The 18,946-nt window shown below is 33.4% G+C and overlaps 2 protein-coding genes across 2 annotated transcripts; one reads left to right on the top strand and one right to left on the bottom strand.

The window, feature by feature from the left end:
* Nucleotides 1-2,442: 2,442 nt before the first annotated feature.
* Nucleotides 2,443-13,890, top strand: LOC106137555 (F-box/SPRY domain-containing protein 1). The gene is made up of 4 exons (XM_060952445.1): nucleotides 2,443-3,097; nucleotides 3,180-3,453; nucleotides 4,266-4,356; nucleotides 6,078-13,890. Exons 1-4 carry the CDS (start codon nucleotides 2,754-2,756, stop codon nucleotides 6,170-6,172), a joined length of 804 nt encoding a protein of 267 aa, XP_060808428.1. The 5' UTR covers nucleotides 2,443-2,753; the 3' UTR covers nucleotides 6,173-13,890.
* LOC106139942 (transmembrane protein 164) lies at nucleotides 13,798-17,676 on the bottom strand. Its single transcript, XM_013341452.2, has 6 exons — nucleotides 17,389-17,676; nucleotides 16,715-16,897; nucleotides 16,296-16,412; nucleotides 15,539-15,617; nucleotides 14,436-14,536; nucleotides 13,798-14,046 (listed from the first exon to the last, which is right to left on the bottom strand). Exons 1-6 carry the CDS (start codon nucleotides 17,521-17,523, stop codon nucleotides 13,798-13,800), a joined length of 864 nt encoding a protein of 287 aa, XP_013196906.1. The 5' UTR covers nucleotides 17,524-17,676.
* Between the last annotated feature and the right edge of the window lie 1,270 nt (nucleotides 17,677-18,946).

Consider the following 18,946-nt stretch of genomic DNA (forward strand, 5'->3'; position numbering starts at 1 on the left):
TGAGTACACTTAACAGTTAAATTTATGCAGTAGAATTAAATGTCACCCTGTATAAGAACTTACTGATTCTGTTGTTTATTTTTAATGAATAAATCTATTGATATAATGTATATGGCGTTTATTTTGACATAAATTGAAAAATTTGGAAAAAATCTATCAATATAATAAAATCGATTATTTTCTTAAGAAAAATCGATTATTTGTTAATCGATTTTTCATACTTAAAAAATAAATCGATTATATAAAAATCGATTTTTTATCAGCAATGTCACATCCCTAATCAAATCCAAGCAAAGACCACAAACTAAATAGAGATATGTCAAAGACCCCTATTACACCATTCGTTATTCAGCACGCAATATCATGACTGTCTGAGAGTCTAACTAGACTGCACGCTATTACACTAGTCTACAAAACGGAGGCTTGCTCAGTCGCACGACATTAATTATTAATATCTGTGGTCGCACGCAATTTGCCGACGTATGCGGTTGTATGACACCTATTCTATACTTTCGAAGCCCCAAAAACTGTCGTAGCACCCGTAGCACTTGCTGAGTGTGACTAATATGAATAGTGTTGAAACCATCCGAGTTATGACACCACCTTCGAGTAAGAGATGATGAACTCGATTTTATCTTTTTATACAATTTTCAAAAGGAAGATAACCTATATATAGAAACTGTTAATCCCTGCAATCTCATTTCTTAATTTATTGTATGTGTCAGCACGTTAGAATAGGACCACTCTTTCTCTTTCCCTCGGATGGCATAAGAGAGGACTAAGGGCGAGGCTTTATAAACTTGGGATTCTTTTAGGCGATAGGCTATCATTATTGGAATCTCAATTCTATCATTCAGCCATATACCTAGTTACCTACCAGTTGGCTCTGTTTACCGCGTGAGGGATAAAGACGTGATGATATAAACGCAAGTGTGTGTGATGATGATTTTTTGCTATAATTAATAAATATGGCATCTCTCGATATAAATCAAGGACGCATAAAATTATCTCCTTTTTTGGAGCACGCCATTTTCAATATTTATAAACTTTCGCATTGCATGCATACATTAATAAAAGCATGTTTTCTTGACAACACGTGCGTAGCGCATGGATACATCCAATCCTTACAGACGCCGGCGTAGACCATGGATGACTGAACGGTGTAACTCTTATTACACTATTCGTTTTAAAACTAAGACAGTTTTAATATCTGATAGTTAAATAGACACATTAGGGAGTCTTAATGTCGAAGACTCTAAAAGCGACTAAAGACTTTGTTAGCATAGATCATAAAATATTAGACTAATGTCTAGTGATACATACATATAGTCACATCATAGTCCCAAGGTTGTAAGCCTAACCCTTAGTCGTCTTTTACGATATCCATGGGAAAGAGATGGAGTGGTCCTATTCTTTTTTTTATTAGCGCCGGGAACCACACTGTGTCTAGAGGTGTTCGTTATATTAAGGAGCAGATACTTATATTACTAATATTAATTTTCATAAATATGTTCAAATATATTCAAATAAAAATGACTAATAAATTAGTATAAAAAAAATATTAGTGCTTTAAAACAATATTATCTAGTAGCACACATCATCCATAACGCAACGAACGAAATTTTAACATGGCAGTTTGAACTAATATATTAGCGCTTAATAAACATTAGGTTATAAACATTCACAAAACACGTAGGCAAAATATAGCCGCTGTGAATACCCTTCCTAATGTCAAATTACACCACTGACGTGCATACATACAAGTTGGCTGAATGGACCGGGTAGTATAGAAATATCGTAGAAAATACTGAAGAAGCACCCATGTTCACAAACTAAATAGAGATACTATGTAGTCTTGTCAATGTCAAACCAGAATGACAATAAACAATATCTGTTTGTAAAAAAAAAATAGGTATACTAGCATGAGTCGTACGGACGTGTAAAACTAATCGCATACCAGGCCGCTTGGTACGAGGTCGAGTAAATACCAGTGTAGAAAATACTTGCAATTCTGTCAAACAGAAAACCGACAATATGCCGCAATAAAGTACAAAAAAGCGTAAACGAACAAAAGGGCCCGCGTCCGAGTAAATTTTTTTGCAAGTATTTAATGGTCAATATATAATCCCTCTAGTTATGGAAACAAAGCTTACAATGGGCTTGCCGAAAAAATTGGTCAAGGTTTAAGAGTTGCACTTACTTGATCGACTATGATCCATAACATGCTGGTAATAGGTACATATCTATTTTCTATTAAATTTTGATGAGGGTTCTAAGCGTATTGGCAATTTGGCAGTGCAAGCACGAGGCACGTCGCGTGCGTTCGATTTGAAGTATTTCGGACTGAAATCTGGTATACGTACTTGAAATGAGATTCTGGTTTTAAATCGTGGTCGGTAAATACGTACCACGGTACCACCTCTAAATAGACAGCAAGATGACATGACATGACAGCAAGCTAGCTGCAAAATTGATGTTGAGTAGGTACAACATCAATAAATAGTTTGATTAGTTTTAGTTACTATAAGCGGTACATTTAACTTGTCCACTGCATGCAGCACTTATTATCTTGTATTCATTGTTGGCCTTATTAAAATTAAGTATTATTGAGTCTATAGTACCTGTGTTAAAATTTCCCGTGCCGTGCAGCTGCTACAAGTCTGCAAAATCATCGCACGTCGTCGGTTTGCATCTTTGTTGATGTTTTTTGTTGTGTTATGGATTTATGATATTTACTTAATATCATTAATATTATGGATGTCAGATCGTTCAATGAACTTATTATAAATGATGAATACGCGATCGCAGAACTTGTTCCCGACCACGTTTTGGAGAGTATTTTTTCATATTTAAGCCTTAAAGACCTTTTGAATTGTTCGCTGGTTTGCAAAAGTTGGTATAGAATTTTAAATGACGAGAACAATGATGTTTGGAGATTACAATGTTATAAAAGATTAGCTACAGAAGTGATGAAATCAGATTTACTTTCCACTATTACCACTTACAAAGCAAAGTTGAGAGCATACTTTCATTCCTGGAATCCACATGATTGTTCAAGAAATATCTATGTCAAACCAAATGGATTTACATTACACAGGTGCGATATAAGTTTACAATAACTGAAATAAAATGTATTTAGACATAACATGGGATTAGAAAAAGAAAATGATTTGTTCTAGGAATCCAGTGGCACAGAGTACTGATGCATGTAGAGGCAAAATTGGGTTTCATTATGGAAGGCATGCATGGGAGGTGATATGGGAGGGGCCTTTGGGAACAGTTGCTGTAGTTGGAATATCTACTAAAGATGCACCCCTACAATGCCATGGATATGTTGGTTTGTTGGGTTCTGATGAACAAAGCTGGGGGTGGAATTTGGTGGATAACCATTTACTTCATAATGGGGACACACAAGGCCATTACCCACTTTTAAATAATTGCCCCAAATATCAGGTAATAATAAATTTATCCTATCACATTGGATTTTACCTGTGAAAAAAGATTAAGTTTTTAATAAAAAAAATAATTTCTTACATTTTACTAGAGTTAATATATGAACATATAAACAGAAATTGGTGATCTCTAGGTTGTATTTATTGACTGTAGAACATTTCACTATTTACTAGGGTCATCCATAAATTACATCTTGTTCAGGAGAGGGAGGGGGTCGATGAAGTGTGACATTGTGTGACAAGGAGGTGGGAGGGTCCTTAATTTTGTTATATCACATTTCAAAATATTATTGTACTAATATTTTAAATCTTTTGGGACACAAACTTTAAACTAGTTATTACTTTACGAAAATCTCAAAAACATTCTAAAACTATAACTGTAAAAATTGACATGGTAATGATAAAGATACCAATTGTTCTGTCGACCAGTCACTCTACCAGTCTTTATGTGCCAACTTAGTTTATTAACTTTTTGTTTTATGTTGTTTGACATCAAGTCAATATTATTCAATAATTTTAATGGAAATAAATTTCCTTGAATTCATTCAATAATTTAAATTTGCAAAATATTCAATCACATCAGGGAGAGAAGTCTCACAAATGTGACCATTTGTGTAACCAGGAGGGGTAAAAAATCATGAAATTCATTTGATGTAATTTATGGATAACCCCCTTTGGGAATGGTTAATTGTACTTTTGTACAAAAATTACTGCAATAGTTATTTGAGTCACATAATTTTAAATTTTTTTTTATTAACAAAAAGTAAGTTAAACTTTGTTTATTAAAATAATAATTTATTTTTATGATTTAAGGTGGGAGAACGAATACGAGTTATACTTGATTGTGAAGATAATACACTGTCATTTGAAAGAAATTATGAATTTTTAGGAGTGGCATTTAAAGGTAATACATATCTGTTTACTTACCAGACACTATATGACAATTATAATTTATATGTATGTATCAGTCCAAATGATTTTTACACACAATGAGTGAAAGCATATGAAACCTTTGTGACTGTAGCAAAAAGTCCAATCCACATTATTGTGAAGTAGAGGCTGTTAAAAGTTTGGATGCATAGATCAAGAATCTTCATCCTTGCTAGGTAAGCTAGATAGGAGCCTGGGTAAACCCTTAACTATGGATCCTTGATTCAACAACTCCCATCTGACCTCCTCAAGCTTTACTGCGGAATCTAACCCAAATTGGATCTTGGTTACACATCCAGTTGCCTGGATGTGCAGGTTTCCTCATATTGTTTTCTCTCACCAAAGAGCAGTATACATGCTCTTGTAACAGTGTCATTTTATGATATTAACATGTGTGAATGTAGCACATATTGTTAACTAGCTGTTGCCCGCGACTTCGTACGCATGGAAGAGTCGCAAATCCCACAGGAATTATAGTCTTTGTGGCATTTATGAAAAGTACCCGACGTCATTCTCCAGACTCTTCTTGGTCCACGCAAATTATAAAAAGAAAACATTTGTACTTTTGTATGTTTGTAACGAATATACTCAAAAGCTACTGGACATATTTTCACGAAATTTGGCGCAAATATAGAATAGACAAGATTATTAGTTTTTTTATTTCAAGAATATTGCTTCAGTAGATAACGCGTGAAGAGACAACAAACAAACTTTTGCATTTATAATATTAGTTGGGATTCACAAAACAAAAAAAAAGTGGAATAACCATAATGGAAATTATAAAATATCTAAGCCACGCGACACGGTAGGTACCTCGCAAGCCACGCCTCTCTTCCTTGCAGCGTCATGTTTTGCACATCATGCGGTGCGGGTGAATTTTATATCGGTGTTATTTTTAAATTGTTATATCTTCTAAGATGTTCATTAAAAGTAAGTGATGTCAAAGACAATTTTGTTCACAATTAAGTACTCTTAATCAACCACACATTTATTTTGATAAAGATTAATATAATTACGTTGATACAACTCGTAACAAATAATGCATTAATTTCGACCAAATTTGATTACCATAAAAATGGTTCTAGTGAGTTTATCTTAAAAGATAGACATATACTGTCGCGGACATTTTTTTAGATTATTTCAAGAAGAATAATTCGTTCATACATATATTTTTGGTATCTTGAACCGTTTTCGCAGCGCACGCAACGGAAGCCCTCAAGGATGAATAATTTTCCCCGTTTTTTTCACATTTTCCATTATTTCTTCGCTCCTAATAGTTGCAGCGTGATGTTTTATGGTCTATAACCTTCCTCGATAAATCGTCTATTCGACACAAAAAGAATTTTTCAATTCGGAGCAGTAGTTTCTGAGATAAGCGCGTTCAAACAAACAAACAAACAAACTCTTCAGCTTTATAATATTAAGTATAGATTTTATAATAGCGTACATTAATCTGTGCCAATCTATACTTATATTATAAAGCTGAAAAGTTATTTTTGTGTTGAATAGACCATTTATCGAGGAAGGCTTTAGGCTACATTACGCTGCAACTATTAGGAGCGAAGAAATAATGGGAAATGTAAAAAAAAGACGGGGAAAATTATTCACCCTTGAATGCTTCAATGATGCCCAAAATAACTATTCCACGCGGACCGAGACGCGGGCACGGCTAGTTCATAATAAATCTTGTTCCAGGCCTTCCAAATAAGAAACTTTTTCCAACTGTATCGGCAGTTTATGGAAATACAGAGGTGTCAATGATTTACCTGGGACCACCAACAGATGGCTGATACAACCTCATAAATAGAAAAAATCTAGTCTAAACAGGTGTGATAAATTGTATTCATTTTAATACAAATTTCAATGCTTTTTTGTTATTAATAATGTTTATATACTTTTAATAATAACTGTTTTATTGTAAGTAATAATTAATTGTATAAGTTAGCAATATTCAAACAACAGTTTTTTTGGGTAAAAAGTAGGAAATAAATGAATTATATACCTATAAATAGATTGACTGAGAGCAGAATTGGCTGTGGATAGATTTGTTTAGTTTATTAGTAGAGGTCAAATATTTGGATGCTTTGTTTTAGATACTAAGTTCTATTTTTATTATAAAAAATATCCCATTTTCATTCGCAAGTGGAGTAGGTCTAACACTTATTTCCTATCACGCAAAGTAAAATTATATGCAATCACCTTCTGAAACAAATAATATTTGGTCCTTACACTTTTGCCATCTCAATGATCCCTTTTCTAAAAAAACCATTCGGACGGGAATCAATTAAATCTTTGAAAGCGGTTTGCCTGCTATCGGAATTGAATTTTTCATTGAAAGGCGTTATCCAAATTTAGAAAATAAATGAGCAAGGTCCGCGGAGAACGGTGGATGTCTTAGACATTCCAATTGAAGCTCCTCTAATTTGGTAGCCGTCTGTTGTGCAATGTGTGGTCTAGATTTGTCGTGAAGCAGCAGTGGCGTGAAGCGATTGACCAGCGTCGGTTGTTTAGCAGCTAGCTTTGTCATCATAGTTTGCAATTGCTGACAATAGACGTCTACCGTAATCGGCTGATCTGAGAAAACTGTAATGGACGACACCAGCACTAGACTTTTTTGGCACTAGAATTTTCGCTTGTAGCAGGATTTGGCTGGCTGGCCAGGGACTTGCCATCGCAATGAGCGTTTCCTATTATCGTAGAGAATCCACTTTTCATCACAGGTAATGATTTAATTTAAAAACCCTGGATTATTGTGCCGATTAAGTAATGTAACGGAGCAGTCGGTACGCGTTTGCCGGTTTGCTTCACATTCCCAATTTGCTTAAAGTGGTTTAAATAGTTGTATCATTTACACTGATGCCTAAAGCTTAGGTACTCGGACGTGGTTTGCGATGGTTCCGCTTCCACTTCAATTCTTCATTATCAACTAGGGTCTCCGGCCGTCCAAGGGGCTTGTTCTGCAGGTCAAAAATTTCGCCGAAAAGGGCAGATACTTGTCTACGAAATTTTGCCCACCTGGCCGTTTTGTTTAAATACAGATTGAAATATAGGAAGATGTGTTGGTGCCATTGATCTCCAAACACAAATGGGTCTTTGTTTAAACAGGAGATTTAAAAAGGATGTGGCCCTAAGTATATAGGGCATACAGCCCCCCAGCATGGCAAGTACCTAAGATGCCGTTTTTTTCGTGCGAAAATCTATCACTGTCCCGTTTCACGGCATAGTAAGGATCAAACGTCATTTTGGACCTTAGATCTATAGTTCTACTAATTAACATTCCAGCCAAACGCATAAACGACGTCGCCAGTATTATACAATATTCAAATTTCATAATATTGCTAGAGATACTAATATTTTTTTTTACTTTTGGTGACAAGAGTGCCGGATCAACATACCAAACAAAGATTAGATTCTAACAGTAAATCATAAAAATAATGTATTTTTCGCAAAGGGCAATGCAAATTATTTAATACTTACACTCAAATATTTGATCTCTTATTTATTTAATAGATAATCACAAATCTTACAAAACAGTTTAGTAACACTAACATATGGCGACCGTTTTTATTTATCTTCAGCAAAATTATTTAAAATGTCATATAATAAAATAAAGCTTTGGATGTAGTGTGTATGTTTTACTTCTGAAAAATAATTTAAAAACATGATAAAACGTTTGTGACTTTGTCTCGCAACACAGCAGCTTGGGTATTTTCAGGTGTGATTTGTTGATCTCTTTGAGAAACTTCATAAAGGATGTCTTTATTCAATCCGAATGTATTCGATTACCTATACGTTCACGATTTTCTCGGCCTTCGCTTAAATTAGGTGTCCAAGGGCATTAGAGACGTGCTGATGCAAAGAATTTATTGTTCATGATAATAGTGCTACTGCACTTGGATATGAAGACTGGTGAAGCGTGCGTTCTCTTGGACCGAAGTACATAAGTACTGTAAAAAAATAATAACGGGATGTAGGTATGTTTGTTTAAGGCCGTTACAGAATAATTTACTAATTCATCTTCAGTTAAACACGCATGTTTTTCTTTGCTTCAAGATTACAGGTATCTAATAATTTTATTTTGACTGAACCACAGGTAGCCCCTGTAGCATGGCACGCGCAACTCCGGTTTTTATCGGTCATAATAAAAAGGGAAATAGCAATAGTTTTTCGAAATTACGAGATACCTGGGGCAGGGTTCGAGTGCGGATACTATTATACATGGTTACATATGAGGATACCTATGATTTAAGATACTCAACGACTGATTCATAATAGATCCGATGAGATATTGTTCCATTTTAATTTGACTGAAGTTGAACCCGGGATCTCTAAATAACCTCGTTCGCGAAATATAAAGCCATCAAAAACATCCTGTAAAAAAACCTTAGTCTCGCAGCTCAGTCTATCTACCGTAAAAAGTAGTGAGATCCATATAATATCAAGTCGGTTAATCTATTTATTCTCTACTTAAAGGACCTTCTGCCTTATTAAGTTATTACATAAGTTATTATCATGACAATATTAAAAAATATTTTACGTTATAAACAAATAGACCGACCTGGACATCGCATAATTTCATTATTAGTATTTATCACACTACATAGCACGACGGGCCAGCAACCGAATTCCTCACCAGAGTCCAAGTTCAAGACCGATGTCCAAGTCGATCTATTTGTTTAAAACGTAAAATATTCTTTAGTCGTCACTCTACTCTTTTCATCATGCAAGTCCATAGCAGCCGTCTCACCGAGCTTTCCTGGACCTGCCTATCCCAACGGGTATGCTAAATCGCGCAAGCAAAGATTTCACGGATTGGAGTATTAATACAACCTCCGACCCAACATCGTCGAAGACGCGGTTCCCCAGGCATAACACCTAGCCAGACGGAAATTCTTCCCTTTGGTGTCGGTCGTGCCGAATCATCGTTTCCGTTATAGACCACTAGAGGCCGCCCGCGACTACGTCCGCGTGGAATCATTCCCGCGGGGACTCCGGGATAAAAAGTAGCCTATATGTTATTCTGGGTCTTGAGCTACCTACATACCAAATTTCATCGCAATCGGTTCAGTAATTTTTGCGTGAAAGAGTAACAAACATTCATACTGACATCCTGACACAAACTTTTCGCATTCATAATATTAGCAGGACTATAATAAAGCGAGGAAAATGTATCACCACTACGAATAGGTAAGAAGATAGTGCCAACGAGTTTGACGTTTGGCTAAGTAAACCTAATGGCTAATATGCTACATTATTATTTTTATATATATTAGGGGAAGTAATTTTATTTCTCCCATCATGTAGGGCTTCGTTGAATAGGTATTATAAAAATATGAGGTTGAGAACACTATTTGGTAGAGGTAAGTGACGGTAATACTAAGTCCGGCCATAAATTTTAACACAAAAAACGGGACCCTATTACTAAGCTTTCGCTGTCTGTCACCAGGCTGTATCTCATAAACTCAAGAGAAAATGAGCACGATGTTGGTCTGAATAAAAAAGGATTAAGTACTTTAAATTTTTTTTATTGATGATTTCTGCGGCGAATGTGATTTACAAATCTTTAAAACTAAACATACATAAATTTAAAATGACTAGCGAATTCGTTTTAAAATCCGGCGAATTTACAATGGTTCTTTATCTTTATCAAAACGCGGACTAGAAAAAAATCAAAACTGGGTGTTTTAGTTTACCCTTGCTAAACCCTACCCTACCCTTTTTTTGTTTTGGTGTTGATTTAGTTTCACAACAACTAAAACAGTGGTCAAATAATGACATCAATAAACAATAATCCACCTGTGATATACGAAGTAACATAACACATTATTTGGAATCGTCCAAAACGCCTCTTACAAAACACTACTCAAGTGTGTCGTCACATTCTTAGTATCTTCTTCAGTATCTTGTTCGCGTCATGAACTTTATTTGTATGGCAGCTACCTTAATTTTTGCGTTGGATATGATGTCTTAATAAAAGTTATTCCATATTTTTGTTTATTCACTCCTGGCATAGTTATTTTTATATAATTTTGAATTTTTTGAATGGACTTTCCCATCGTTCTTTGAATAAATATAAAACATATAAGGCGTCAAATATTGTCAATTTAAACTAAAAATGCACGAAAAGTATTTAATTACGTGTATTGTATCATGTTATTAACTAATTAAGATTGTTTTAAGACCTTATCATCATCCCTATTAAAAGTACTTACGCAAAGGAAGCATTGGAAATGCTGTGTAGAAGAAAGGAACGGTCAAATTGAGAACCTCCTTAAAAAATGACAAAACGGAATTTGATTGGTTACGAAAAGTAATGAATGTTTACAATAGGTGCTCACATATTATGTTTCATATTTTCTTTTTATTTCTAGAGTAAAACATTCCTGCAAGGACATGGTATTAATCTGACAGAGTTTCCAAATAATAATAGAGGGAATGAGTTAAATATCAAATGGTTATTGACTAAATAAAATATGGGTAGATAAAAATTTATATTTAACAGTAAAGTATTACAGAAGTGTGAATAAAATGGGGTACGTTACATTTATATAATGTCACCGAAAAGAGCTACTTACTTACCTTTTTACAAAGTGCTGTTCTAATTTGGGCAAGATAAATTTGTGAGGAATATATCTACCTAAATTGTTTGTCACGTGTTATACGTTTGTAATTCCTTATATCGTGGAAATTTTAACATAAAAAATCTGAACTTATTTTATGTGGTTGCAAGAAACATACTTATTGCCAAAATAAGAAAAGTATTTTGAACATTTTAAACACAAAATATCCGATTAAGAAATTCCTTACAAGAAGTTATCTAACTTTTACGAACGATTCTGACGATGATGTTATTCGTATCTGCAGATTAAGATATATAATTACTAATAGTGAAAATATTAAATTCGGGTGCTTTTATCCCCTAAATCCATTTTCTTGTCATCACCTACATATAAGTGCGAGAACACAAATTCCTTTGGTGAATAGTTTCAACACAAAACCTAGACTTTTGTAATTTAAAAGCATAAATAAACGTTAAACAATATCAAATTCATCGTTAATATATTCTTAAGTTATATAATGGAATGAAATCTTAAGTAAAATTACAAGTTATTTAATTACTATAACATTTTAACTAAATATAATTTAATACTGATACATGATTCGTGTAATACCTTTGGTCAACTAAGTATATGCTAGATTCACAGATGAGAGCAAAATCAAACGAAAAACTTGCACAACGTCATTTTACAGATATACCATTTAAAAATGGATCTTTATGTATTGTAATAAAAAACAGAATATTAAAATATAAATTTATATTTAAATTGTGTCCTTTATTGTATTAAAATAAGATCCATTATTTACGAACGGGCGGACAAATGTTTATTTCGGATATTTTTCAGCGGGATTGTAATATAGAACGTTGGTTTGTTTAATATAATATAGGTAGGTACTATGTACATATTTTAGTAATCTTTAAATCAGCTGCTCATCAGTTCAGCTTTCAATTAACGTCAGAGCCAATTCCTGACTTATAAATAGGATTTAAATTTTAATCAACTAAAGTATTATAAATAATGAGTGTTTAAAATTAAATAAAGTGGATTACAAACATAAAAGCCTTTTACATAAAAAAAATACTATTACAAAAACCAATCACAGTTAAGAATCAATTATGTGAATTGTCATGTCATTACTAAAGTACACGCATGTCAAATGTTGCAAGTATGTTAGCTTATTTAATATGTCTATTTATCACCAGTACGAAGGGGAAATATAACAGTCGTTTCTTATGAAAATATGTTACTGGTCTAATGTAAAACCCTCATTTCATAAATGCAATAAACATGTGAAATTAATTCTAAGTTGTATCGAATTCTTTATACTTATAACAAGCCTTCGCAAATTAGGCCTTTGAGAGAATCTCAATTTTAGGCTTATTTATCACACGTATGAACATAAAGAACTCTGGTTTTGCTTTTTTTTAACACCAAGGAAAATGTTCATGCTGTAATTTTATATCGGTATTTAGGCCGGAGGTGCAATTTTTTAATTTAATAAGTTGCTAAATAAACGCAACGCGGAATAGATAGCTACTATATTGTACTAAATTAAGAAATAGCACCCCTTTTCCTTATCATAATTAGGTCTTCCTAGTTATATATATATATGTCTATGTGTGATTGATTCTTTGTTTTAATTTTTTTTTACCAATTAGACATAGGTTAAATTGTTACAGTATGAGAACATATATATATTGACAGTTATCAATTCAAATTCTATGTCTAGGTATAAGCCTTAACTTGGGATTCTTCTTTTCGGCGATGGGCTAGCAATCTCACTATTTGATACTCAATTCTATCATTAAGCCAAACAGCTAAACGAACTTTTCGAGCCTCTTGGCTCTATCTACCCCGCAAGGGATAAAGACGTGATTATATGTATGTATTCCATGTCTATATATAAAATAATATGCTTTCTGATTTAATAATAAGTATAGTTGGTCTATAGCTTTTAACCAGACACAGTTAATGATTTTATTTCAATTATTTTTTATTTATATAGATAGAAATATATCCGACTAATAGGTGGGACTTTTATTTTTTAATTATGTAACAACATTCATTTAAGCTAAGCTTGCAGCTTATTCAATTTTAATGTTAAAACATCGTGTTCTATGTTAACTTAAATTTACTTTATTAATTAGGCAAGAGGCATAAGGCCCATCTGATGGTTTAAATAGTCATTGTGTATTCTAGTAAAGTTTGTAAAAATTTTACTTTAATGGTACATGATTTCTTCATGACGCATTATATTATTAATAACATTAATCCAACATTTACGAGTGATGCTTCTAATTTACTCAGATACGTGAAATAAAATCTTAATGATAACGTCACTGAACATACTAATAATCTTAATTCCATACAATTCTGTTTCTTCATACGAGTACAATTGAACCCCTAACAAATTTACAGTAGTTATGACACACTTTCATGACTTCTTTTTCATTGTGCTGGTAAAATGCTACATTGTAATTTCAAAAAATTATCACACAACAAATTTATAGGGCGCGGTCCCACGTTAGTATGTAGTTACAAATAATGTAAAGTTAACTCTATGCAATAGTAAGAAATCTTTTAATTCGTACAAAGATTTGATTGAGTATTTCAATTACGTAGAAATTTTGACTACTTAATAAACCAAACAGTCATAGCTCACGCTGCCCATTATAGATTGCGATTCTTATAATCTGATAATAATCTAAACCTTAGCTTATTACTACAAATATTATTCAAATTAAATGGACGCGATGAAATATTGTTCTTTACTAATAGGCAATTTGATACAATAGATTCTAGCTAACCACCCTGAAAGGGATTACAGCCATGATTACCTACTTTTCTCACATTTACTAGTCAACGTGTTGCAGTTGCTTTGCTTGTTCAAATGGTTTTTTATCTTGTAGGTTGTCTTTCATGTGAGGTTTGACTTTTGTAGGTGGAAATTTGGTTAGGCAAAAATCTGATATAATGCAAAAAGTTTTGCAGAGAAGTGGACACAAAAGAGCTTGGTGAATTACTGCTACAATTCGGTACCACGGGCCATCAAATGGGTCCAAAATTGCTGGGCAAAGCATATGGTTTAGATTCACTTGAGCAGGCTGAAAAATAAATATTTTAATTAGTTCATGAAATTATTGTAGTAACCTAATAAGTATAATATATGGTAATACTTTTAAACCGACAAAACTTCGATCAACTATAGTACGTCAATGCGACAAAACCATAACACCGGTACACCAGTCATCATGTATTTTCGCGTTAATACTAGTTTGCATATATTAATAAGTAATAGAGCTGGACATCAGATTTTTGTTTGTATGTTCGATTTCAATCCAATCCATAAATTCCCAAACTCGCGTATCGCGAACGCGAATCGCATCGCGAATCAATCGAATCGCGAACGTATCGGAACGAACGTCGATGACGTTCTCCTCCATCCACACGATATATAATCCAAAAAGCTACATTTTACAAAGGTTTAACTTACTATTGCTATAATTTGTAACACGATAAAATGATACAGGAGATTTAAACAGTAGCTGAATATAGCCCAATTGAAATCCCACAATGGTTCTACATTATATACACCTGAAACAAATAAGTATTTATGGCATCTATTATCAGTTCATAGACAAATATCGGTTCACCAATTTTTTTGTATTTGTATCATAAATGTAACCTGAAAACGAAAATTTGCATTGGTTTTTTTTGCAATTTTTAGGAATTTTCAGCCATTTAAATATTTACAGAGGTCAATTTGTCAATGAGCAGAATATAAGAGTTCCACATGGGATATTTCATATAAGGCTTATATCTTAGAGGAAAAGGCTAATTTAAACACTTCTTATATCTATGTAATAATAGGTTGGAAGGTCTATGTTTTTCATTAGTTGTAGGTTACTTAGTAAATTTTTTGACTGTGACCAAGTTCTTTAAATCAAAAGATTATTATTAAACAAATTTATGTCAAGAATTATATTAATATTTATATAAATATATTTATTAAAACTTTATGCACGTAAAACGTATGATTGCCTTGTGGACTTACTACCACAAGGCATTCTCTGCCAGTCGAACCTATATAGGTATATATATTTATATATGTAATTTTATATTAAAGTTTATGTTCTGATTCATAATTATAAGTTAAATTTTGATAAGTTAGGCATTTAAATACTTCGGTTAAATTACAAATCCTACCTGTCTGGTTGTTGGTGGGGTGACTGTTTATATGGAAATACAGTGATAAGCCGCCAGACCGATTTTGTAGACATTTGGTAGGTAAGTATATATTCCAATTTTAAACATGGATATTTGGACATAGTGAAATAAAGGGTTTCTATTTTTGCTATTTTGCTGCAGAACTCTAAAATGCTGTCTGAATATAACTGTGCTATGCTGACGAAATCATGAGTAAATAGTTACTGGTACAATATTTCAGAGCTCAGAAGAAGAAAACATACAAAATTCATTTTGATGTTTATGTTCCCACTTTGTAACATTACTTATATATCCAGGGAGGTTTACATAAACTAAATAGTATTAAATATTACCAAGTTTTTTTTTTTAAATATGGTTTCAAGTACTTACCCCCAATTCTCAAAAGATAATATGGTATTACAAACATCATTCCATGTTGTATCCAATACAAAGCAGCTTCTACAAAAATCTGAAAAATATTTTTATTTTTCTTAATATACAACAGTTGAATAAAACTATAATAAACATAATTAATATTATAAAGATATATAAATTGTATCTTATTATTTTTTGTATTTTCATTATTTTTGTTTGTAGGCTAATTTTGTTGAAATTAATATTTAACATTTTAATACTTTATCTAACTTTGTGTACCAACTTATTTAATATTTTCAACTACGAATTTGAGCAGGTGGTATTTACCTTCAATTGTTTGCACATTTTTCAATTAAATTAACATATGTATCAACTTAGCATACAAGTGTAGATTAAATAAATAAATAAATCATAAAAAATACATACATATAGTCACCTTTATATACCTTGCCAGGTAGACACAGCCAGTCTTGCAAAGACTGAAATACATCAGCTGTGTGGCTTTATGATGGAATTAAGATTAAAAAATGACAGGTTGCTAGCCCACCGCCAAGCTATCTCTTAGTCGCCTTTTACGACATCCATGTAAAAGAGTTCTATTGTAAAGTGCCCGATGGCCGTGGCCTTAAAAAATTATTATAAGAGCACTTCTTAAATATTTTATTAATAACTAGGGTATAGTAATTCAACTCACATAAACCTTACTTTTCCTATTAATATAATTGTTTTACCACTTTTTTTAAAAAATTTTTTAAATTGATGTTAGACATACCGTTCGTGATGCTGTTTCTGGAAATAAAAATGCTAGCAAGGGGCCATTAAGCAGATTCAAATGTATGCGGAATAGTGCAGTTACTGTTTTGCTTGGTGGTGCAGCAAGCAAATAAATCTGAAAAAATATTCTGTTGAGTTCTCTGAAGACTTAGCCAAATCACAATAAAAATAATCTTTCTTGTTATAAATAAATTTAAATGACCTAAGATACAAGTATTAAAATATAGACTACAAAATTGTGAGAGACTGGCATCTGAACTAAGCGGAGCTTTCACCTCGCGCCAGATTCTCCCTTGTAGGAGCATGTCAGTAAATGTTTTTGTCAGAATATACAATTGTAAATATAAAGAAATTAGAGTATTAAGTACAAATCTTATATTATTCTAATTTTCATGACCTAAATATAAAAACACATACCTGCAATAATGTTGTGACATGACAAGGATTCAACAAATAAATAACAGTTCGAGAAGCAAATTTAAAACCAATTTCCATTCCCCATAGTAGTGCTAGAAGAATGACTAGTATACGTTTTCCACCTCTATCATTCTTAACATAATTTGTTTCAATCGGTATTTGCAATTTTGGGTAAGTTTTAATCTGGAAAATAATTAATAGAGTTTTAGTTTGAGTTATTTTTGCCAGGAATCTTGTACTATAGTCATTTCTCTTTCTCTCTGTAATCTATAATGTTTTTTGATTTCACTATCAGCTGTTGTCTTTTACATTTGGTAAAAAGATTAGACAATCCTTGTTTGGTTGGCTGTCCAAGACCTCTGGTCTCTCTGAGAGAATTATTTATTCAAGTTAGTTAAAAGAACTTTTGGTTTCCTTTAATTGCCTTCATTCAACATCCACAGAATGAGATGTAGAATTCCTATTCTTTTCTGTGGGACACCACATAAATTGAAAATCTAAATATAATTAAAAAAAATACAAACATCATAAACATAACAGATACATACGCCATGGCAAAGATAATCATTCCTTTATGCTCTTATTTCTTTTTCTTAAACATGCCTTATGTTTAAGAATATTAATAAAAGCTTAAACCAATACGCTAAAACATATGAATAGACAGAAAAACTTACTAAAACATAAATGCAGATCGATGTTACAATAACAGTTTCAATTAATTGTCTTTGAGAAGATAAAAAGTATGCACATTCAGGACCAACATTTCTTGGTACGGCCTTATTAGCACCACTGTAAGCCCACTCGAACATTTTTGTGCACTAGTGAAAGAAATTGTACCTGCTACATATCAAACATAATTTGATTATAAATAATTATTTCTTCATCGATTTGTAAAACCATAGCAGTAGCACGGCAAATAAATAAATTAAGACATTTTATTGACAATTGTGACAATATCTTTCACAGTTGTCAACTGTCAGACTGTCACGTCGTTAGAGGTCGACATTGTAACTTTTTCATGAAATATTAAATGAAAAGTCAATGATCATGCAGCCAAGCTTAGAAAATAAAAAAATTATACTTCCTTAGTACAGTGAAAGAGAACGTAAATTATTGATAGTGATAAGTAGCGAAATCATCAAAATTTTGTTGTCTATAGTAAAATTAAATACAGAAAACGTTTTATTTAAATGAATAAATATTTAAATGATTCGAAATAATGATGATGCTTTCATAGCAACATAGGGTGGCATCCCCATGATCACCACCATAACTTTCGCTCACTTTAACTGATCCCGAGCTTCGATAAGAGATTCGAATTCAGTTCCATCTTTAAGTCATCCAGCTGAACGTGGCGTTTTTTTTTGAGATTGCTGGTTCTGTCTAGCGCGTAAGATGATGTACTTATGATTGGTTTGTATTTATCTTAGATGAGATATGTATTTAACTGAGTCCCTATGGAAGAGCAGCAACTTCCGGTCCATCGGGAACGATAATACACTAATTTACACCGGTGCATCTAGCAGCGAGAATGGGGGTGCTCTCCGGGGGGCTGCGAGACAACGTCTTGGAGGTGAAACGCTTCAGCGATCGGCTAGTGGTCGTGGTGCTTATCAAAGAGGGTATAACGCATCTGATGGCTGCCTACGCGCCACAGGTTGGTTGTAGCGACTCTGAAAAGACGAGGAGCACTGAGCCCAGAGTCAACTCGGGGAAGTGCTGCGTGGCATCCCAATTACTTAGGGGATAGTTTTGGGTGACGATCTGAATGTTCATGTGGGTGAGGCGTGCGAGGAGTTCGAGTGTGTTAATGGTGGCTATGGGTACAGTACTCGCAACCGGGATGGGGAAGACGTCCTCTCAATGTGTGCTGCTGCTGAGCTCGCTATAGTGAACATGTTCTTCAAAAATAAATCGATACGCATTACGTATAGAATCGACAGGCACGCTACCCAAATCGGAAGTTGGCGACCAGTAGGACAGAGTTGCTCGGCTTGTCAAAAAGTCCAAAGGGAGGTAAGGATGAAGAATCTTTTCAAAACGTGGCCAGCATCCAAATCTCCGGACCACTACGCTTACAAGATTGAATGACGCTCTTTGAGCGGATATTTGACTCCCGCATCCGACTGGAGCGTACAGTCTTAGAGTGTCAATATGGATATTGCCCTGGTCTGGAAACTTCTATAATAATAATTATATAAATAAGGCGTCGGGACGTGACGACCCCATCGC

This window comes from Amyelois transitella, chromosome 2 (assembly GCF_032362555.1).
Source record: "Amyelois transitella isolate CPQ chromosome 2, ilAmyTran1.1, whole genome shotgun sequence".
Classification (NCBI taxonomy): Eukaryota; Metazoa; Arthropoda; class Insecta; order Lepidoptera; family Pyralidae; genus Amyelois; species Amyelois transitella.